The following is a 23612-nucleotide window of genomic DNA, read 5'->3' as shown; positions in this document are numbered from 1 at the left end:
TATGTTCATAAAAATATACAATAAAATGTTTTACAAATTTATTTGAAATACATGAATATAGTGTGCAAAATCATAGGAGCAACATCATGTAGACAGACATGTCAGGTGCTGAAATTTATTGTTGTGATTCTTAAACAGAAACACACTCTTTATTTAGTAACATTAAAAGCTATATTGTAAATGTTCACAGCAAAAGTAGCTATAAATCTAATATCTGTTCTACTTTTATAGATAGTTGGAGGGAAAAAAGTAAAGTGCAAAGTTTGTCCCCAATATAAAAGATGTCTTATGGCAAATAATTTTTTTTAAATGCAGCATAGGAGACAAAACAAAAAAAATAAAATTGTGACACAACAGCACCATTCTTTTGGGATAATGCAATGGTACTAATGAATTTAATCCTGGGCCATTCTCTGCAGCCCTGGCAGTTCTGTGAGCCTTTTATTTCCACTGGGAAGAAATTACACCTCAAAGTTTTAATGTGACACCTTCCCAGACAACAACCTTGCTACATATATTATATATTATGCTATCCACTTTGCCACACATTCTGGTAACTTGTTGGCACTGGGCAGACTAGAAGTTCATGTGTTACATCAGAAAATCCCAGCTCCCAGACTTGTAGTTACATAGTTTGTGCAATACATATTAATCAGCAATAAGAATCAATGTATAAACAGATGTTACATATTTTAAAGATTCCCCTTTTTGTGCATTGTTTTTTTTAAAAAATAAACATGTATACAGAGCTCCTCTTCTTCCTACTACTCTTTAGCACCACAGGATATCCATTTTCAAGCCTATTACACCTGATAGACCTATATGCAATTTGGAAGAAAAATAAGGCATTTTGGTTTAAAATGTTGATAGTTTTTAGCTTGCTTAATGCTCTAATGTAATAAGCAAATCTTCATTCCTAATGTCTCAATGCTGCCAGTATTTTATGGTCACACTCACAGCAAATTATGAAACCTTGATCATCAAGTCTTCTTCCACCATGTATTTACAGAAGAATTCTGATGTTACTGTGAACCCTGTAAATAAAAAGCAGACACTCAGACAATAGCAGACAATAGTCAAAGAAAGAAGGCTCAATCTGTGCATGGAACTAAGCTGCCACATGTGTGGATCTTCTTCAGGAAAACCAATTTGTGGCCTTCTTGTAAAGCCCTGGCTGGCAATCTTGTAATGTATTTGCTGAATAACTGTGTGCATAGAGAATTTGCCTGTTTTGTTCCATACAATTGGTGAGCTTTAGAACAGCCAGCTCAGGAAATGAGAAGTGTTCCCTTTACTGCAGGACAGGAGAAGCACTTGTATTCCTTATTCAAGGGTGGGTTCAGAGGCTGCTCAGCATGTAGTACATGTAACACTTTTTGTCAGTCTTTAAAGACCTATGAAAGCAGTAGTCATGAATCAAACCAAATCTGTCTCGACTTCAACACGTACACAGCTCCACCTAGTGTTGAGAAATAATTTTCTCTAGCCTCTGAAGCATAAGGATGCAGTGATGGCATCGAGATATTAAGGAGCAGTCAGACCCCTAAGAGGAGGGTTGCAATGGGGATTCAACAAAATGTGTTGCTTGACACACCATGCAGGTTTATGGGGGCAGAGCAAGAACTTAGTCCTCACAAGCGGCCAGGAAAACTTCATGCGAGGGAGAGAGAGGTAATTTTGACTTCTCTCCCCTTCCTGCAAAAGCAGTTTTTGCACAACCCTCTCAGACATAATCCTGGACACAAAAAGGGCTTTTGCAGGAAGGGGAGAGAAGAGAAAATTGACTCCTCTTCCCGCCTACCTGTGATGAGAGGGGGGATATTTTGTGTGTTTTTACTTCCTAATCTTTCCAACAGGATCTTGTTTTGCTGCCACCATATATTAATCAACAACTCTCTACTGGGTTAATGCAGGAAGGTAGGCGTGAGGATACAGAGACACTCTTGTTGGTTATTTAACACACACAAAACAGGTTGCTCACTACCAATGAGCTGGTAGTGATCCGTTGCAGTCAAAAGAATGGGTTCTGTGCCTGTGCGGGACCATTCGGGCAGAATTGACTGAATCCTCAAAGCGCTTAGCCCTGCCGCTTGCAGGTGGTGTGTTTCCTCAGTTTGGGTGGGCTAGCGTTTTATCCTCAGTTCCTGGAGGACCGACATTGGAGACCAAATGTTGTGTGGCAGCAGTGTACATTTCCACAAGGTAAGTCGTGTCTCTTTTACTCTGCAAACATACATGTTGATACTTCACATACCGCAGCGGGGCCAGCAGGAGGATCTGACGACTGCAACGGATCACTACCAGATCATTGGTTACTCATGAGCAACCTGTTTATCTGGATTGTGATCTGTTGCAGCCATAAGAATGGGTGATTAATGAGTGTCAATCTGGAGGTGGGTGTAGTATGCTTAACATAAGACTTTCAGGTGGATTATGGGGTGGAGACAGTTTTGGTCGGCTTGATGGATGATCTCTAATTAGGCACTGACACAGGAAGTGTGACTCTGTTGGTCCTTTTGGACCTCTCGGAAGCTTTCGATACTATCAACCATAGTATCCTTCTGGAGCGTCTGAAGGGATTGGGAGTTGGAGGCACTGCTTTGCAGTGGTTCCACTCCTACCTCTCCACCAGGTTCCAGATGGTGTCCCTTGGACACTGTTCTTCAAAGTCTGAACTTTTGTATGGTGTCCCTCAGGGCTCCACATTATCTCTGATATTGTTTAACATCTACATGAAACCGCTGGGACAGATCATCAGGAGATTTGATGCAGGGTGCTGTCAGTATGCTGATGACACCCAAAACTATTTCTCCATGCCAGCATCATCGGGAGAGGGCATAACCTCCCTAAATGCCTGCCTGGAGGATGGGCTGGATGAGGAATAACAAACTGAGACTGAATCTAGATAAGACAGAGGTACTCATTGTACAGGGTCGAAACTCAGATGAGTTTGAGCTGCCTGTTCTGGATGGGGTCACACTTCCCCGGAAGGAACAGGTATGTAGGCTGGGGGTGCTTCTGGATCCAAGCCTATACCTGGTGTTCCAGGTTGAGGCAGTGACCAAAAGTGCCTTCTATCAGCTTCAGCTGATACGCCAGCTGTGTCCATTTCATGAGATAAACCACCTCAGAACAGTGGTACATCTGGTAACCTCCAGACTGGATTGCTACAATGCGCTCTATATGTGGGGCTGCCCCTGTTTGTAGTCTGGAAACTACAGTTGGTCCAGAATGCGGCTGCCAGGTTAGTCTCTGAGTCGTCTCGGAGACCTCATGTTACTAACGTACTGAAAGAGCTACACTGGCTGCTGAGGTTTCTGGGCAAGATACAAGGTGCTGGTTATAACCTATAAAGCCCTAAACAGCTTGGGACGACTTGCATAGTTTAAAGTATTTAGCTAAAAATATAAAAACTAATCTGATATTAAAAAATATAATATACAAACACATAAAACTATACATGGATAAAAACACACAGAAGCAGCAATAAAACAATCATGTAAAGGCCTGGATAAAAAGCCAAGATTTAACCAGCTTTCTAAAAACTGACAGAGTCCGAGGAGTGAATGGCCACTGGGAGAGCATTCCAAAGCCTGGGGGCAGCAACAGAGAAGGCCCTGTCCCACATGCATGACAACTGAGCCTCCCTCATAGTTGGCACCTGGAACAGAGACTCCTCAGATGATCTCGTCAAGCAGGCAGAAACCCTTGGGAGCAGGCGGTCCCTCAGGTATCCCGGGCCCAAATCGGTCATGCCCATCAGTTGATACTCTTCTCATCAGTCCTGCAGTTGCTATGTCAGCATACAAACCCATGAGACTGAACTTTAATGCTGTCACTCCAGCATGGCATAAAAAGCAGTAAAAGCAGTGCCTGTATAGCAAAGGTAACCATATACTTACTCAAAACAAATTCTCTTTAAGTTAGTGCTGTAGAAGTACCATGCCTTATTAAATAATTCTGTAGTCATCAATTGATCATCATCATATGTAGTGCATTGAGCTCGCTGACATGGCAAGCCAATGTTGTGGCTAACAAAAAGGCTGTCTTGAGAGTCACCAGTTTTGAAGGTGCCATAGACGGGCTTGAATGGGGGCTCAGTCAGGGCTGAAAGGACAAAGAATAGGCTCCATTGATCAGTAGGCCACCGGAAAGGTGAGTAAAGGTTGTTTAACCCCTTAAGGGATCACTGAGTCTGGATGAGAGAAGACGGTTTGCCCATCCCATCCGGGATGCCGAGCAGAGATAGCAGCCATGTGAACTTCAATAGAGACGCTGGCCAAGTTACTGTGCTTCAGAGATGTGAGGTAGAGCAAGACTTCTCGGGAAGTCGTGGCACTAGGCAGGAAACAGTGTTCCTGAGCATAAAGTTTGAACTGCTTTCACTTTCTGTTGTAGTTTACTCAAATAGATTTCTTTAGGTCATTAAGGAGGGTGTCATTCAAGATCTTATCCTCCACGCCGTCAAGTTCAGTTTTTAGGTCAGGATGGTGTAGCCTTCCGCTTTCTTGTAGAAGATTCTCACACTGGGGCAGATGCCTGTGGCGACTCTTCAACAGTCTGAGTGCCTGTTGAAAACCATGGCTCGAGGCCATCAGGGCCACCATGGTGCAATCAAGATGCAGTCTGGAGACTCCTGAAGGATTTTTGCTAGTACCCTGTTTAGTAGAGGATAGGGTGGAAAGATGTATAGAAACCATCAACCCCAGTTGAACTGGAAAGCATCTCCTCTTGCACCATGACCGATGCCTGCCCTCGAGCAATACTGGGGACACTTCTTGTTCATGGGTGTAGCAAACAGGTTGATTTCTGGTGTACACCAGGCCCGGAACAACGGACAGAGGTATTGAAGGTTGACCTCACATTCGTGTTGCTGCAGATAAAGTGAGGACCTGCTGAGATGGTCCGCCAAGGTGTTTCCCCACTTCTTTGATGTGGATTGCGACAAGGCCTATCTGTCGTGGTAGAACCCAGTTCCAAATCTGCAGGCTAAGCATGCAGAGGGAGTGGGAGACCATCCCTCCCTGATGGTTTAAGTAGGCGATAGCTGTAGTGTTGTCCAGGCTGACTTGGATGTGCTTGACTATCAGGGATGGCTGAAAGCATTTGAGAGCCTAAAACATTGCCAGGAGTTCAAAGAAGTTGATGTGCATCTGGCGTTGGCTTAGAGACCATAGATCCTGAGCTCAAATATCCCTTCAATGGGCTCCCCAGCCGTATAAGGACGCATCCATCGTGAGCCATGCAGAAGGTTGGGGTACCCGGAAGGGAACTCCAGACAGCAAGTTGGTCTGTTTTGTCCACCATTGTATGGACACTAGGATTGGCAGTGGAATCATTAGTAGCATCTGCACACTGTCAACATTGGACGAAATACAGAGCAAAACCAAAGTTGGAGACCTCAGAGACACAATTTGGTGTAATGCACAGTGGAGTTGCATGATGCCATGAGTCCCAGCAGCTTCTGTATTTCATGGGCTCTTTGTGTGGGTTGGCCCATGAACAAAGTAACCAGTGCCTTGATGTGGAGGAAGCACTCGGGCAGAAATGCACGTTGCAACCATGTATTGAGGACCACCCCTAAATAGTCCATGTGCTTGGCTTGCTCTAGTCTGGACTTCGACCAGTTGACTTGAATGCCTAGTTCTTCGAGTAAATTTAGGACTAACGAGACCTGTGAAGCTAACTCGCTTTTTTGTCTGCCTGTCAAAAGCCAGTCATACAGGTAGGGAAAAGACAAGACGTGGAATAAATTTTTCTTCCTCAGACGTATAACTTGTGCCCTTCTTTGTCCCCTGAGGTAGTGTGTCATCTGCCAGATTTAGAGGAGGATGTGCAATCTACCACAATTGAGGTGGGGTTTTTTTGGCGGAGGGGATGTTTCAGGAGGAAATCATCCTCGTCTTCCTGAATTCTATACAAATTATCCAGCCACGTAGAGGTCAGAGCCGAAGTTTGAAGGGTTTGCCATGTAGATTTGGCAACTGTGAGTATCAACAGCAGCATAGGGAGATGTACTGGCTGGGTTGAAGCTGTGGAGTTGAGGATCTTGTAAACTGGATCCTCTACGTCAAGAACTTGCCTTTTTAGTTCCAGTCCAAGTGCCAATGCCATTTCAGAGATCTGTCAGTATATCTTTTTGTTCGGAGAAACACTGTCTGAGAGTACCACCTTGAGAGGTGGATAGTCAGGATTATTGGACAAACTCGAAGTCGAAGAAGTGGAAGAGTCAAGAGTCATAATCCGCTGTCAGTATCACGATGCAAAATTCAGAAGGGGCAGGGGCCTTCTTTTTAGACACCATTTGAGAGGTGGAGCAAGTCACGTCAAGGACTGTAATTTGGGTTGGTTGGCTTTTAAGGGGTCGAGGTCGAGACATCTCTGTGGTCTGAGTGGATATGCAGGAAAGTAAGATTGGACCCCTCGGTACTGTATCTGTTTCTAGAATTGGAGGGGTAACCTGGGTCAATATCGAAGTCTGAACCGAAGTTGACATGGATAATGGGGTGACTTGAGTCAATGTCGAGATCAACGAGGTGATCGGGGCACACAGTTCTGGAGGAGGAGTGACTTGGGTGCCGTTGGAACTATCGATGTCAATAGCTGACATCACTACTTCCAAAGTTTTTAATCCTGGTAGTCTGAAGTAAGTAGCATCTCCGCCACCCCCCTCAGGAAGTAAACCTTGAGTGGTTACGTATTCTCTGGTTGCCCTCCAGATATGTGGGCTTGTAGGCTGAGGTGTTGACAGTCAGCTCGCTGTATAGAAAGGCTGGAACACTGATGAAATCAAAGCCCCTGGCTTCTTTGGCATCGACAAAGCCATGCCATCGTCTTCGGCATTGAGCCCATGGCTTAAAATCCTATAAAAGTTAGAGCTCAAAGGTGTGCTTTCACTTGAGTAAAATAAGTTCAATAATCACTGGGCATCGCCTGCTCACAAGCTGGCTTCCATGTCGTCATAGTCAGTATTGCCCTCGATGCCAACACAGATGTTGAAGCTTGGTGCCGATCCATGGGGGATGGACGATCCTGGATCATATTAGGGGTCGCAGGATGAGATTAAGGCGTCATAGGCACTGACTGGAGTGCCGGAGGAGTAGCACAGGATGTAGTCTCAGTGGAGGTCTTTGATCTCTTCTCCCGGTGCTTCTTGTATGGTGGCTGCCCTTCAGCATCAGAGGCTCAATGCCGGGACTTATGTTTCTTCCTATGGGAAGACTATGAAGGCAGCTTTGGCAACTTAAAAGTCTCAATAGGTGTTGCTGCAGAAGTCCAGGTCGATGATTTAGGCTGTGCGGCGGCAGTCCCCAACACCAGCTTCGGCACTGCGCTTGATGCCAACTTCGACACTGTACCTGATGTCGAGGGCACGAGAAATTTTGGTATCGGGATGCCAGGGTGAAGCACTCCATCATAAAGAACTGCCCTCAGTCATAGCGCTCTGTTTTTTTCTCATTTGGTGAGAGAAAGTTAAACAGATCTTACATGTGGAGGTGGTGTGCTCTTCACCCAAACAAAGTAAACACAAGTCATGATCATCCGCTGACGGGAGTTTAGCGTTGCAGCAAACACAGTGTTTAAAAGTCTTTTTCTTATCCATTATAGGATTGGGAAATAAAGGATTTTAAATACACAGGTGTACATTCGAAATCAGAGTACAGTCCAAAGTTGTAGCTGAATAAAGTGTGTGTTCATTTTTGTCAAAATTAAGGGATTTAGAATAAGAATTGTCTTGTCTAGTCAGAGGTCGTAACATGTTATAAACTAAATTTTACGTTTTTCCTAACAGAACACTGTTCCGGTCTGAGGTGCTGACACAATGGTAGTCAGAAAGGAACTGAGGAGAAAACGCTAGCCCTCCCAAACTGAGGAAATGCACCACGTCCATGGGGCAGGGCTAAGCGCTTCAAAGAGCTAGTCAGTTCTGCCCAAATGATCCTGTGCAGACACAAAACCCATTCTTATGGCTGCAACGGATCACAATCCAGATCAAATATTTATTAATTTTACAGTTGCTGAGGTTTGCTTGTTTCTCTGCTTGGAAAGTAGGGTAGTTCTCTTGCTTGATTACAAAATGGTTTCTTGTACAGAACAGTACTCTTTCATTTACTTCTAGTTTTACACACGCTTTCCTCCCAGAGCTCATATAGTGTTACAACTATATATTTTCTGAACGTTCCCTGGCTCTCTTCAACCTAGCCATCTTCCAGGCTGTATCTCAGACACACAATCTGTGAAGCTTCAGCTCCAACTGAATAACTGAATGCCAATTGTTCAGGGATGTCCTGGACTCAGCTACTGGGTTTTAACTCCTTCACATCAGGACAACTTTCAACTATTTACACTCCAATCTCATTTCACCAAACCAGCCAGTACTGTGTTTGGTTCCTAGCTGCTTGCTAGGAAGCTCTTGCTCCATCCTTGTAAGCCTGAATGGCATATCAGCCAATATTATTAAGTCAAGTCCCACATCAGTCTCAATATACTGGCCATTAAATAGGTTTCTGAACTATGGTAGTGACTGCTTAGGATTTCTGTCAGTGTATCATCAGTTGTTTTGTAGGCCTCCCATTCCCTGCCCTAAGAACATCCTTTAGCTAATTATAGCTTTTATGTATATACTTGGTTTCTCCGGTATATTCCTGTTGGGATGTTAACAAGTACATAGGGAAATTAAAGAGGAACAGCCACAACTGAGATTTTTCTCTGTCCTATTCTGATGTAATCATGGCATTACTACACAACAAGGTCACAACAAAGGGAACTCATTTTCAATGAGAGAGTAATCAAAGTGGGAAGTTACGAAAACTGAAGTTTCTTATTTCATGGCTAATGTGGGAGTTCTGCCTAAATTGTTCCTCTGTGCCATGAAATGTTCTACGCGAGAACTAAGTATCAAAATCTGTACTAAAATGTTTAAAATAAAGGAAAACCTACTGAATTTGTCCGTTTCCGTTTCCAGCAGTCAGGATTTAAACGTTTTTGTTCTTCAGCCAAGGCTTTGGCTTCCAATGTGTACATGCGTCTTTCTTCATTTTTCATTTTTTTCCACCTGTCACCAAGTATCACACTTATGGCTCTACAGAATAAATATTTAGAATAATGATTCAATGCAAGAATGCAATAGATTACATAACATTTGCTAGTTCTGTTTATTTATGTTCACTGACCAGAAAAATATATACATACAGATCAAACTGGAACAAACTAATCCAGGTATCTGTAAACCTTATAAAATCTAACTATATGCAGACACACTTTTACTTTGAATTCTAATGGCAACAAGACAAAACTTAGCAACTGCATAAGTAATTTTGTCATCGCTACCAGATAAAAGATAGCTAATGTCAAAGCATACTAGTGTAAAGGCTCTATGGTATTTTGTTACTGTAAGCTTATCTAGGTAATTAGCAGGTTTCCTAGTCAATAGTTGGTTACCCACCATTAATCTCCTTGATATAAAGCTTCTATTGGATTGCCACTAACATTTGCTAATTTCTCTTTCCTTTTTGATGACAGCATATGAAAACAATTGGATATGAGAAAACATTCAAGTGGTCATTGGCCCTTCCAAGCTAGGTGGAGTGTTTTTTTTTTTAAAAAAGAGTTCCATGGCATTCTGGTTAGATAACATGGCAGTTAATTAAAATTAATATGACTTAGTCAAATTGAACTGAGAATAAATTTCACTTAGGCAACTATTAAAGCTCACAATTTGATCATCAATTTCTATATCACCTTTCATTCTGCTAAGTCAGGGTTCAACAACTTCAGCTTTCCTGCAGATGTTGGGCAACTCCATCATCCCTCACTATTGGCTACAGTGGCTAGGGGTGATGGGAGTTAGTAAAAAACAGCTTGAGGGCCCAAGTTGTCTAGCCTTGTGCTAGGTGCTTTACACATCTTATAGGCTTGTTGTCAGGATAAACGAGATGGACTAGGGTCAGTGTGTTTTGCAAGTTCACTAAGGGACATGCTGGAAGTTAACAGACTTTGGAAGTTGGTGTGTGTGTGAGTGCAATGATTGTGCTTAGCTACAGGTATACAGGAGGCCCTCTTTATTAATGGGGTTCCATTCTCACCTGAAACCGTGAATATGGAAACTTAACCCCTATGGGAATCCAGGGGTTAGGTTCCTTAACTTTTTTTTTTTTAAAAGCACAGAAATAAATGCACAATACCTGATAAAGCACAATGCCTTGCTCTCCAGGTATGCAGCAAGGCCCCCAAATCCTCCAAATTTTTGCAGAAAACAAGTCTCTTGGGGTTCGGGTGGGGAAGAGCCACAAAATGGCTCCAGGCTACAAAATGCTGGCCAGAAATGACACAAGAAGTCATTTCCGGCCACTCAGAAACAGCAGATAGGTGAATTTTGCCTATTTTTCTATCCACAGATAAAGAAACCAGGTTTCTAAGACCCAACCACAGATGCATGAAACCACAATCCACAGATAATGAGGGCCTCCTGTAAAGGCATGTTCAAGAGAGATGCTTATATTCATTCATTTATTCAATTTCTATACTGCCCTTCCAAAACTGGCTCAGGGCAGTTTACACAGAGAAATATTAAATAAATAAGATGGATCCCTGTCCCCAAAGGGCCCACAATCTAAAAACAAACATAAGACAGGCACCAGCAACAGTCACTGGAGGTACTGGGGTGGATAAAGCCAGTTACTCTCCCCCTGCTAAATAAAGAAAATCACATTAAAAAGTGCCTCTTTGCCAAGTTAGCAGGGCATGTATTTATTTTTCTTCGTAAACTTTGGTTGAAGAGCGGTATATAAATATTCGCAGTAGTAGACGTAGACACAAAAATTGGAACATACCACCGAAAAACAAGGCCACTACAAGTGCAGCCTCTAGTTCAAAAGAATAGTCAAACTTTTGTAATATTTACAGGCCATAGAGCTCCCATTAATATTACCTGCAATGTAGAATCTGTACTTATCCTAAACCTTATTTAACTTATTAATGTGAGTAGAATCCAAAGGTTCCCTTCCTATAAAGCAGGGAGAGAGAGAGAGTGTACACACACATATAATGTTAGAGTTATAAGACTATTACAGTCACTGGCTCACATTCAGACTAAGTTACTCATGCATATTCCCACTGAAATCAACAGGGCAAGTAAACTTGTCCCACTAACTTCAATTAGCACTACTCATGAATAAATTAATCTGGCTGTAAACCAGTGACTTCCCCTGTACAAGGAGCAGTGCTACTCTGCAGCCTCTTTGTTTTAGTGAGGGTTGTGCAAGAGCATTTGCCATAAGCTAGTTGATGCTTGGAGTTATGATCCCAAAAGGAAACCAGCAAAGCTAACCTTACATGCTTGAAAGAGAAAAATGTTTGAGATCTATTCCCTTTGTTGGTGTATTACTTCCCTAATAGAAAGCACATATTCTCATGTGTATCTAACCTATACCTCCCTTTAGAAGTGTGCCCTCCTAAAAGTGGGGAGAGGGAACCTAGGGATAGAAAACACATCCTCAAAAGCCTTCCCAGAATCATGAAAATGTGTAGCTGGCTAGGTAGAACACTGGCTGACACTACCAGACAAGCAAATAATTATGGGCAATTGTGGCACATGTATTATGCTCCTCCCAGCTTCCCATTCAAAGATGCACAGAACACATAGAATTAGTTAATATTAAGTGTGCACATGCTGAGCAATACATACATTTGTCCCTCAATCATTTTCAAAAAGTTTACAGAGATTGCTGCACTAGCCTACACCTGTTTAAGGGTTTTTGTTTTACAAGCATAAGGGCAAGCAATCTTTTAAAAATAGAACTTTACTTAAAAGATAAGCATTACCTGTTATCTTTTCCTGGATACATCTGAGTATATTCTACTCTGTACTTTTTGGCAAAAAGCATGAAGGCATTCATTGGTCTTTTGCATTTGTTGGGAGAAGTGGCACTCACAGTACTTGCAGTCCCTGAGCTGTGGCTTTTGCCAACTTTACTATACAAAGAGTTGGATGAAATCTGCGATGATGGAGCAGGCCCACAGTTTGTACTGCATTCTGATCTTTCAAAGTCTTGGCCTCCTGATCCTCCACAAGATAACGAAGCACGGCGTTGACGAGCCATACTGCTTAGCACATAGACTGCAGAGGAATCCATTGGTGTAAAATCATAACTAAAATGGAGAAAAATCTATTCAGGCAGGAAACAAAAAAAATTACAAGCCTTGCTTTCTAGGCCTAGATTTATTCTCAGATAACACCTAACAATGTTCCAGTTTGTTTGATCTTGATAACATTCAATGTAATTGAATTTGCGGAAGGAGAGAGGAATCTTTTCAATCCTGGAAGTAATGTTTTATTTCTACGCTAAAGCATTTGGAATAATTATCACCATTAAACAGACAACCCAAAGGAGAGGTGCAAGGGTGCCTAGGAAACATCCACATACCAATCAAGAACATATCCATGCCTTGGAAAGTCTAATAATGCTTCAACATATAGCAGTTACAAAATACAGAATTCAAAATGTTATAAAACTTTCTGAAGGTAACCTTGACAATTGTCACAGCTTGCTTCTAAACTCAACAATAAGAACAAGGCCATACTCGTTGCAGAGACTAGTGTTAAAAAGCACTTCAGTCCAATGACGACTACACAGGTTTTATTTACTCAGCTTGGAACTGGTAGTCTCTCTCCACCTAGTGGAAGAAGTCTACTACTTCACTAAGTTTGTATTGCTACTACATGTAAAGCTATACAGTCAACGCTCAATAGATAAATGGCTAAACTATTATTCTTATACTCCAAAATATATTTTTTAAATCCAATATTTAAAATATCCTTAATGCCTTAATGAATTCCAAAGGTTTGGGACTGCCATCATCTGTGCTGCTGCTTGCTCAATGCTTAAATATTGTTAGAAGCAGAAATTCACAGGAACTGAGAAAAGCTCTCATTGCATTTGGTTTTTTAACTGAACCTGGACATTCCGTCTTCGAGCCAAAAAATTGAAGGAAATGTTTGCTGAAATCATAAACAAATGAGCAAAGGCAATTTCAAATTTGTCATCCATTTATATTTGTTCCTACTTTTAGTCTACTGCAGGATTCCAATTCATAACAACTGTTTTCTCATAGGTAATTTCCCTTTCCTTCCAGTATTACATTTTATTATTGGTAAAATTTCATAACCATTTTCTCAACTTCTAACTCTCATATATACAAAGCTGACTTTTTAAAAAAGTTACCTTTTGAATGTATCAAATACCCCTGAATCATCAAAGTTAATTGCATCAGGGTGTCCGGGAGGTAGACATATATCTCCAGCATGCATTTCACAACAAGGAATGCCATGCTGGACCACAGTCAGACTTGGATAAAAAGACGACCAACCTGGATGGATAAATAGATAAAGGATTAGTAGTATGGCTAGTCTGACTGGTCTGTCAAAATACAGATGTAAGTACAAACAGATTACCGAAAGTGAATTTGAAATAGCTAAAAACTAAGTCAAATGTAAGCCACCTAATGGCGCAGCAGGGAAGCAACCTGCCTAGAGAGTAGGAGACTGTTGGTTTGAATCCCTGCTGGTGTGTTCCTCAAAATATGGGAAACTCATAGCGGGGCAGTAGTGAAGCAGGGCTAAAAGGCAACCATATGGCTCTGTGGTCGCCAGGAGTCGACATCAACTCAACAGCACAACCAACCAACACAAGTGTAGCATTTATTGATATAGCAACTCAATTTACAATGAGAAATTCCATATATTTAAAGAGTAGCACAACCTGATAGGTTTGGGAGTTTCAACATCAAAATCATCGAAGGAATTAAATATTTGCAATCCAATCTTAAAACATATTATGCCAGAATACAAGGAATCAAAACAGCATAAACCAAATAAATACTCTAGTACAGGGGTGAAAAACGCAAATGCCCCAGTGGGCCAGCCAGAATGAACCATGTCTTGGTGTGAGGTCAATTTTCAGCACATCAATAATTGCATTAAAATTAATTAAGAATATTAAAGTGAGGAGCAGAGGGTTGGAGTCAGGCAGAAAGGTGAGGGGAAAGAAGGATGGTGTCAGTGGGTGTGGGACCAGCAAGCCAGGTGAGCGGCATCTGCTCTCAAGCACCCAATTGTGTTGAGCCACTGCCGCTTGTCAAGCGGGACAGGCCAAGAACTCTTCATGGTTCTTGCTGTTGCTGCAGAACATTCCTTCCTGTGGGCCAACACTGAAGTCCTCATGGGCCAGATCCAGCCTACGGGCCTTATGTTGAGTAGGCCTGCTCTAGTACATCACCACTCAGGCAGTTATTCTACTACTAAACATTCACAATAAGGCTATACATGAACTTTTGTTGCTTTTTTGTTGTTACCATGTCAAAGATCACAAGTTTTAAAGTATGCATAATTACACCTATGTTGTGACCTGCCCTAAATGTGTCCCCATGACACCTCTTCCATCAGGAACCAACATTCACTACAAGCCTTCTCTTTTCAAACTCCCTGCAACCCAGTAGAAAGGGCAAGAAACAATCCAGGCAGTTGCTACAACCAGCAAGCTGAGAGAGAGAAACAATGTCCATTGTTGGCCTTCTCCCTGCTGGTATTTATGACAAGATTGTGCCCCCACACACAAACTGTATCCCAAAAGGCCCGCCAGTCTTTGAATTCAAGAGATACAACCCAAGTGGCTGTTACATCCAGGTTTCCAAGTTGCACATGTTGCCTACAGCAACATGAGGTCATGCATCAAATCATAATCAAGGCTTCTCTTTGGTAGGAGAAGCCCAGGAGACTAGAAAGCTGATTTCTGATTGGGAAAGATGGCCATATACGTACAAGAATTAGGTTTTTCCACTACTGTTAACTATTCTTTATTATGCTCCCAATGTGGATCCTAATAATATGAATACTTTACTGGTGACAATTGGATTCTGATGACATAAAAAATAAAAAACTGGTTTGCGAAGGACTGGAGAAAGGGTTTACTCTTGTTACACTGCAAAAGAAAACAAAGTACCTATCCATTCTGAATATGAAGCTGATGATTTATTTAAACTATTGGTACTGTCCAAAACACAATGCATTATGAACTGCTGCAGAAATTTTTTTACAGATGTGATTATCTCTTAGACTCTCTGTCATAACTTACTCAACAGGATCCAGTTGACTCATTTGGGCAATAACACCAGTGAATGTATTTATTGTCAACCTGGGACAGCTACCTACACTTTCCACCAATATTTATTTTATTTAAAATATTTATACCCCGCCCCTCCAGTACACTACTGCTTAGGGCAGCTCTTTTCCAACTTAGGTAATTCTTTGGACAAATTCAAAATTTGAGAAACCTTTCAAGTGCATAAATTTAAACACTAGTTATCTTATAGCAAAATAAAATAATGTCAACAACTGGTAAATAAAACTATATCTTTTAAGGTCTCTTTTCTCTAGTGTTTACAAATGCTACTTCAGTCATCTGGGGTTATATTTAATAGCAACTGTCATAAGTATTCTCTTTAAGTGTGCACAAGAATCAGCCCCATCATCTACAAATGGTAATTAACTCACAAATTTTATCTAATCTATGTCTCAATATAACACCATATTTAAACTTATTTAGCCTACTTTCCAGTAGGCTTATGAGATCACCCAGCATTCTGTGTGTGTGTCCCTGCCCACCATCAACTTCGCAATGCCTGGACCAATATGAACCAAATCAGGAACAACTGTAGGGACACCTCAATGCCGTAGTTTGCGATGTTGTCATCCACCCTGACTCAAGATGGTGGAAGTTCAAACGTTTGAGGCACAGGAGGATTAACTTGTGGACCACCTAACTGATCTGAACCAAATTTGCTACAGGTGTAGAGACAGCTCAAGGGCTTAGTTTGAAATGACGTTATCCACCCTGATTCAATATGGCAGACACATGAACATCTGAGGGGCAAGTGGGAACTGATTTGGACCAAATCTGGTACAGTTGTGGAGACACATAGGGACACCTCACATATATAGTTTGTGATGCCATCCACCCCAATTCAAAATGGCAGATGCATGAATGTTTGAGGCGCAAGTGAGCTAACTTGTGAACTGCCTAACCAATTTGGACCAAATTTATTCCAGTTTTAGGGATAGTGAAGGCAAAATAGACAGATTAATTCTTACTAGAACAACTTGTTTTATTTTGCTGCAGTTATGACTAGGGGTGTGCACAAAAGCACCAGGCCTGGTTCAGTTCAAGTTTGAACTGAACCCAAACTGCATCGGGCCAGTTTGGTTTTGGCCCCCTTTGAAACCCGTTTGGTTGGGGGGGGCAGTTGGGGGGGATTTTTTTTTTTGTTTAACCCCTCCGGGAGGCTTCTCCTTTGGCCCTTTCTAGGCCTATTTCTAGGCCAAAATGTGGCAGCATTTTGTAGGCTGCCACGCCTGCACAAAGGGACCCTGCATGGCCTGGGTCATACAAAAAGGAAGGCTGGCAGGGGAGGAGAAACCTCCATGGAACCCCTTTCCCCCCTGCCACCTTGGAGAAGCCCCCTGGAGGGGATAGGTTTTTAAAAAAGAGGGGGAGGATTCTTCAAAATTGTTCAACAAACACCTGAACAGGGTGGAGGAGGTCCAGGGTTGAGCGAACTGAACCCGTTTGATATCGAACCGGTTCAGATTCGAACCTGTTTTATACCCCTAGTTATGAAAAGACTGTGAGGCAGTTATGACATACATATTATGAAAATAATAATTGCAAGAATGCCTTGCCTCCAATAGCAAGTCAATTGTTCATGCTTTGGAATCCAGGGGGTGAGTAGAGTGGGAAGACAAGACAAATTAAGGGGGACTCCTAAGAACTTAAGAGTACTCTTAAGAACGAGTATGGAGGTTTATGTTACTACGAGGCTGTTGCTTATGAATTACTACAGTATACCCTACGGTAATACAGGTTTTCATCTTTGATAGAACCATTATTATTTCATCTTTATTAGAGCCATTATTAGCAGCAACTTTTTTTAAAGTTTCTTACCTTTATTTTTAACATAGAAAGGATGATCTAATCTGCACTCTACAGTAAGCAAGCCGTCTTCCACTGTGCCAGGATCAAAAGTCAATTTCAGTACTGACTCGCCAAATGAAACACTTTCTTCATGTGATATCAACTTCAAACCATCAGAACCATATCCCTGTAAAATAAGTCGGCTTTGGTTATTGAACCCATGGACATGACAAACACTTTCAACCTAGTACAAACAGGAATGGGAAATTTATTTGGGGTCAGCCACTTTCTCCTCTCTGCAAAAACATCAGCGTGCTGTATATGCCCCTTTATATTCTATTATATGCCCACGACATATAATAGAATAAGCTACAAGGAACAGGATGTGCTGCAAGCTGCTGCCTGCACATGAAGTATTTCAAGAGAGGGAATTTTGAAGTGTAGCTGTGGAATGTTGCCACTTGTCTGGCTGTCTTGGGCAAGTAGCAACTGTACCAACCCAAGTAGGAAACCACATCTGCTTCCCCCTTCCTCCCAGTTGCCACTGCAACACTATCCTTGGAATTTGTGCCTTTCCTCAGTTGGAATAATACAGTATAGCAAAAAGGTGGTTGCATATAAATTCTTCCCCTTGCTCTCTTCGAGAGATTATATCAGATGGGAATTGCAAATATTGTATCAGGTCAAATGAACAGAAGAATTAAGATCCTTTGCCATAACAACTGCCACACACACACAAAACCCCCAAACAATTGTTATGGTCTTCACTGTAAAAGGCATAAAAAGGACAAGACTTACTTTGCAAGTACCCACTGATTCATCAGCTTCATTTTCACATCCTGTGGACCTAACAAGATCTTCAACATCCTCCCATTCTTTATTGCGTCCTTTGTGAAAGCATAAACGTGTGCCTAGTGTTTTTAAGAGAAGTAATTTAGTATCTAAAAAGGACAAGCCTGATTATTAAACCCTACCACATGATGTATGGTATTTTACCTTTAAGGAAACAATGCCAAATCGTTGGAGGCCAAGAGTGGCACCATCCTAGATCATCATCATCTGACAGTGATGACATACAGAAAATGCCGGACTCTGATTCACTATTTGTCTATGGAGAAAACAAAATCATATGAATGTTTTTAGATATATATTTCGATAGCTGATCATACAAATGCTTATTCATGCTATTCCTTGCAACAGGAGGCTTCTTAGAGTTCCCTGGCTAATGTACATAAGTTACTCAATAATACTACTTAGGAGTTACTCTAAAGGGACTATTAAATTTTAACAGGACTTCCTCTAGTAAATTTAGTCAGGATGTCAGCCCCTGTGCATTCCCATGTCTTTCTCAAAGTTCACTCAACAGTACATATTTTGACACTATCGTTACCATACTTCTGCCAAAGAACAAATGTTTCAGTCACGACCTACTTCATTGAAAATTTAAGTATAGAAAGCATTCCTGTGCTGCTTCTATTCCTTTATTCACATCTAAGGCTATAGGGCCATTTTCCATCCCACTGATGGGCGAGGCAACTGACAAGAACGACACTGGAAACAAAAACACACTTCAGGTAGCATGACTGATAATAGGCAGGCATGAAAAACTTACAAGGAAGGCTAATGCTCTTTCCCAAGCCTTGTGTGTTTTGACTGACATAGGAATCAGAGTTCAAACTCTTGTTAACTGACAGTCCTGGGAAACAATCTTCTATGGGTTTCACTCTCCGTCCCCAGCTTCTCTATTGTTTTGATCTACTTGGTACTTTTAAACAAGGCTTTAAAAGCAAGCATAGAAGAGTGAACACTGCAAAGCTTGGCCTTTCCTACTTCACTCTACATCTCTTTGACTGTAAACTCCATATCCACATAGATTGCCATCAGTGCTGAATGAGGAACAAATTAAAAATGAGTAGCTTAAAAAGTAACACTCATCTTCCCTCTCATCTTCACCCAATTCAATTACTCACCCTTTCATGCCTGATTGACGTTTCATCCATGTAATGCTTGGAAAAACCAGAATCATTCTGAGGGGATCCTGGTGGAGGGCGTGCATAGGAATGTAAACTTTTGCTTGTAGCTATTAGATGAACAGGAGATGATCTAAGAATGTTTAAAAAAATGTATAAGCAGTTTTGGGCCAAGGATGGAAGGAAGGCAAGGCACCAATACAAAGACAAAAGGTGAAGAGACATCAAAAAGTACATAAGAACAGTTTATTGATAAGTCTGAAATAGTATGCAAGACTGCTTTAGTTGTCTTTTGAATGGATCACATCAGCTGCCCCTGAAGAAGCGTTACAAGACTTGAAACACATTGGACCAATATATTACTGCAAATTTTGATGACAGAAAACACATGTTGCTAATGTTTTTATCAAGTGATTTGCTTTTATCAACACATGCTTTACTCAGATATTCAGACTGACAGCTTTATTGCTTCTTTCTCCTTTTACAAAAACACTGATGGGAAAGACACCAATAATTCAACTAATGTTACATATCAGAATAGCTGGTACTCTAGGGTTCCTAAGCCCTGTGAAAGTTCAATGCTCTTCTGTGGAAAGCACACCTAGATTATACATTATTTGCATTAACACCTACCTAGTCCAGGCCATTAGACTTTTACAACTCACAAAATACTTTCTATATGTTCTGTATTGGTTGCATGATTAGTTTCACAGGCTTCTTCCAAATTCATAGTGCTGACTAATGTACTTTCAAAACTCAAGAACCAAAGCATTTGGGGTCTGCTGGAAACTGCAAGCTAGTCAAGAAGCCCAGACAGTCTTTTATCATCTAGATCAATGTGCTGCTGCCCACAACTCCTGGAGCAGGAGGAAAGAACACCAGCTCTAGCAGTCCTGCCAGGCTACTCTCTGGGTAACAGCAAAAGAAGGGTCCTTGAAGAAAGGGGTACAAAAGGAATACTGGGTCTTGACAAAGCATAATAACCATAGGACACTACTACAAGGAAGTGGGGGGGAGACTCTTAGTAAGTTAGAGCAGCCCCCCTTATTTCAGGCTGTAGCTGGATACAGAGAAATTGCCGGTACAAGTACCCAGAGCCCTTAGCTCCAGCCTGCTTAGTGATAAGACAGCTCAGGAACATGCTCCAGGCTTCTGCCACCCTCCCTTCTATAGGCTGTGCCTGAGTATCTCAGAACAAAGGCTCTGACCCTGAAGGTACAGCAATTGGTTACCGGTCCACTTCCGGGCTAGATTCAAGGTGCTGGTCTTGACCTTTAAAGCACTACACAGCTTGAGGCTGGGTACCTGTTGGACCGCTTTCGCCCATATGAATCTGCCAGGGCCCACCACTCAATGTTGCAGGCCCTGCTCATGGCCCCGCCACTAACAGAGATCTGGTTGGAGGGGACTAGAGACAGGGCCTTTTCGGTTGTGGCCCCTCGGCTTTAGAGCACCCTCCGTGAAGAGCTTCACCATGCTTAGTATTTTTAAGAAACCACTTACACACCTTTTTTAAGGAGGCTTTTTAATGCTCAATTTTACATTATACCTGGTAGGTTCTCTTTAGCTTTTTATAGTTTTCAGTTTTTAGTTTTTAAAATAACTTTTAATTTGAACCTAATCATGAGTGTGGTTTTAACCTGGCTTAACTTGTTTGTTCAATTTGGTTAATTTTATTACTTTTATTGTATTGCTATTGTGAGCCAACCCGAGCAGGAGTGCACTGGAGGGGCAGGGTATAAATATTCTAAATAAATAATAATAAATAGTTTATATTTAAAAAGTTTAAGTCACTTTTCTACCTTATGGAAGATTCAACGTGTCAAATAGAAATAAATAGCAAAAAAGTCATTAAAACACTGTTAACTGCCGAGTGGCAAGTTAAAATGACAATCAGCAGCAGAAAACATTGAGAATAGGGAAATAACCAGTCTCTGAAAATAAAGACTTCAACTTGCAGCTGAATACTGTAAACAGAGAGGGCTAGCCAGAGTTTCTCAGATAAATAATTTGAAGGAATTTACAAATTAGAATACTTTCCAGATCAGATTGCCTTAAGAAACTTAACATACCAGGAAAAAATGATTAATATGTTTAGGTTTTCTGACCAAGAGTTTGATAATGTATGCCAATTTGTTCACTGTAATATTAGGAAATAAAACTTTCAAGAGATATAAATGACTAAATTCATTAACCTAAGAAGAGTTATTTCAAGCCGATCTACAAGGTAAGCAATAGCGTTCTGTAAAACCAAGTTGGTCACCTTCTGTAGTGATCAGTCACTGACCAGCCCAAAAGAGTAACCGGAAGTGAACCTTGTCCTGACAGGCTGGTGAACTCCAGGGATCAGCCAACCAGCACACCAGGTGGATGGAACCCATGAGGAGAAAGAGGTCTCTGTGTTAGTTGAAGCTGGCTGGGAGTGCAGAGAGGAAAACAAGTGGCCATGAGCTGCAGGAAAATCTTTCTGCAGGTCCAGGGAAAGCCAGGAGGGCAAGAAACCTGAATCCTCTACCATGGTTTTCGTGAGTTCAAAAAGGAAGCCAGGACTTTGGCTTATGGAAGTTAGTCTACGGAAAAGTATATTTAGTCAGACTGTGCGTTAGACTTTTGTTTGCTTTCGTATGCTTTGCATATCCCTGAAACCATTCTATTGTTGTTTACCTGTAACGTAACTAAGCTAAGCCTGTGCCCATCCAGCTAGGGCACTGCAAAAGACTCTGTAAGCTTCTTAAAGGTGCTTTTGTATTTTCTTATATCCATGATTTTTAAAGTGTGCTGCCCCAACATAAGCTGGGGTGCTTTTTGAAGCATTCTTGTAATCACTTAGTATTGCTTTTGTTTACCTGTAATTAAAAGCTGAGAGAGCCTCAGATGGAAGCTGTCTGTAGTATTTTGAATAAAGGTTTTTCTTTTCTTTTTGTTAACTGTATTTTAAAAGCCACTGAGTGGATTTTTGACACAGAAGAAAGGGGGCTGGAAGGGGGCCTCACTCTGGTGCACACACACACACCCCAGGAGCTCAGCAGCTGTTATTTTTCTCCCATGTAGGTTTGCACGTGAAAGGCTTTAGTATACTTTTCCAATAGCAAAAGTAGGATTTCCACCCAAGCCGGGCAGCGGGGGGTGGTGGAGGATTTAAACTTTGTTGATAAGTGGGTGGTGGCAGCAGCCTAGATCCTACCAAGATTATAGGAAGGTTTGGGGAGGAGCCTTTGCTAGGAAAGCATAGAGGGGATGATTCAGCATTTTTCTTCCTCTCACATGGGCTTGCTTTGAGACAAAGGCTTGTAATCCGCTACACCTTCTAACTCTCATTCTACCACTGCAGATCATTATCTAAGCTCTTTGCAATGAGAGAGTGTATTTTTTCACATCACCCCTCGTATAGTTTAAAACAGCTGCATCAGCATTAGACAACCACCCATGCAAGAAGATTCCAGCTGTTAAGCTGGAAAAGATTCATCATCAAAAGAAAAAGTGAATCATTCCCCAAGCTTCAATGCAAAACAAGGCTTTTCAAACAAAGTGAACAACGCTACAACTTCTCAAATGGAAAGAACTGCAGAACTACATTATACCTGTTATAAAAAGAGCACTGCATAAGAGGACTCTGTGGACTAGTAGCTATATTTGCCAGTTCCGTCAACCAGTTTACTCCATTCTCACAAGAATAAGCACTTTCTGAACTGTTGCTTGAGGTATGCTGGTTCCATGAAGGCCTTGAATATTCCTGATGTGAGACATTTGCATTCAGCTGGAAAAGTGCAGGGGGTGTGGAATCAGTGTGAACAGCCTGCAGTTCAGGAAGATCATCTGCAAAAAGGAGCACAAAAAGTCAGATGTATTCCTATTACTCAGGTCTGCACAAAAGAGCACAAAAAGTCAGATGTGCTCAGGTCTGCACAACATATCCCCAACTCACCCCACATTTGCATCCTCTTGAGAAAATTCACAAACATGAATCCATAGCATGTTGCATATAATATATATATTAGGGATGTGCACGGAACCGCCAACTGCGGTCCGGCACTGGGGTGGGGGGTCGCTTTAAGAGCAGTGGGAGGGTTTACTTACCCCTCCCGCCGCTTTCCCACTTGCCGCTGTAATCTGTAGAGTAATTGGAGCGGCAGGATACCTCCCTGCCGCCCCTTCCCCGACGTTACTTGCAAAACCTCCCAGGAGTGCATTGCGTGCGCGCACACACGTCACAGAGATGTGAAGCGCGCGCTCGTCTCTGTGACGTGTGTGCACACGCAATGCACTCCTGGGAGGTTTTGCAAGTAACGTCGGGGAAGGGGCGGCAGGGAGGTATCCTGCCGCCCCAATTACTCTACAGATTACGGCGGCAAGCGGGAAAGCAGCGGGAGGGGTAAGTAAACCCTCCCGCCACTCTTAAAGCGACCCCCCACCCCCAATCCAAACCACCCAGCTCCGGACCGGTCCGGGCCCATCCCTAATATATATTATCTCACTGAGCCCAAAACACAGGACACACTAGAGCAAGCAAGTCTGGGGAAACTTGATAAGGTCTATAAACCTTTCAGTAAAAAGAGATAAAATAAATATAAATATAATATAAAGTATAAATATTTTAAATACATACATACATAGCTGCTTGAATGTTCCACATCAGATTAACAGAATTTACAAGGATGCAATTTCTGCAGCATCT

General features: G+C 41.9%; 1 protein-coding gene across 6 annotated transcripts in view; it reads right to left on the bottom strand.

Annotated features, from left to right (window-relative positions):
* Positions 1 to 101: 101 nt before the first annotated feature.
* HBP1 (HMG-box transcription factor 1) overlaps positions 102 to 23612 on the bottom strand; it is a 27145-nt gene continuing 3634 nt past the window's right edge. For 4 of the 6 annotated variants that reach the window (XM_053255354.1, XM_053255356.1, XM_053255357.1 and 1 more), the window contains 9 exons: positions 22519 to 22753; positions 18938 to 19070; positions 17964 to 18075; positions 17766 to 17878; positions 16998 to 17154; positions 13224 to 13368; positions 11824 to 12150; positions 8941 to 9082; positions 102 to 1034 (listed from right to left, as the gene is read on the bottom strand). In XM_053255354.1, coding sequence (XP_053111329.1) covers positions 1023 to 1034; positions 8941 to 9082; positions 11824 to 12150; positions 13224 to 13368; positions 16998 to 17154; positions 17766 to 17878; positions 17964 to 18075; positions 18938 to 19070; positions 22519 to 22753 — 1376 coding nt within the window. In that variant the 3' untranslated portion in view covers positions 102 to 1022. Of the gene's footprint in view, positions 1035 to 8940; positions 9083 to 10930; positions 11006 to 11823; positions 12151 to 13223; positions 13369 to 16997; positions 17155 to 17765; positions 17879 to 17963; positions 18076 to 18937; positions 19071 to 22518; positions 22754 to 23612 lie in introns of those variants that run through there. The other 2 variants (XR_008308470.1, XM_053255355.1) reach the window with 2 other exon arrangements.

The sequence above is a fragment of the Hemicordylus capensis genome, chromosome 5 (genome assembly GCF_027244095.1).
Source record: "Hemicordylus capensis ecotype Gifberg chromosome 5, rHemCap1.1.pri, whole genome shotgun sequence".
Taxonomy (NCBI): Eukaryota; Metazoa; Chordata; class Lepidosauria; order Squamata; family Cordylidae; genus Hemicordylus; species Hemicordylus capensis.
The sequence above is the reverse complement of the archived record's forward strand: the minus strand, read 5'-3'. Positions and strand labels throughout refer to the sequence as shown.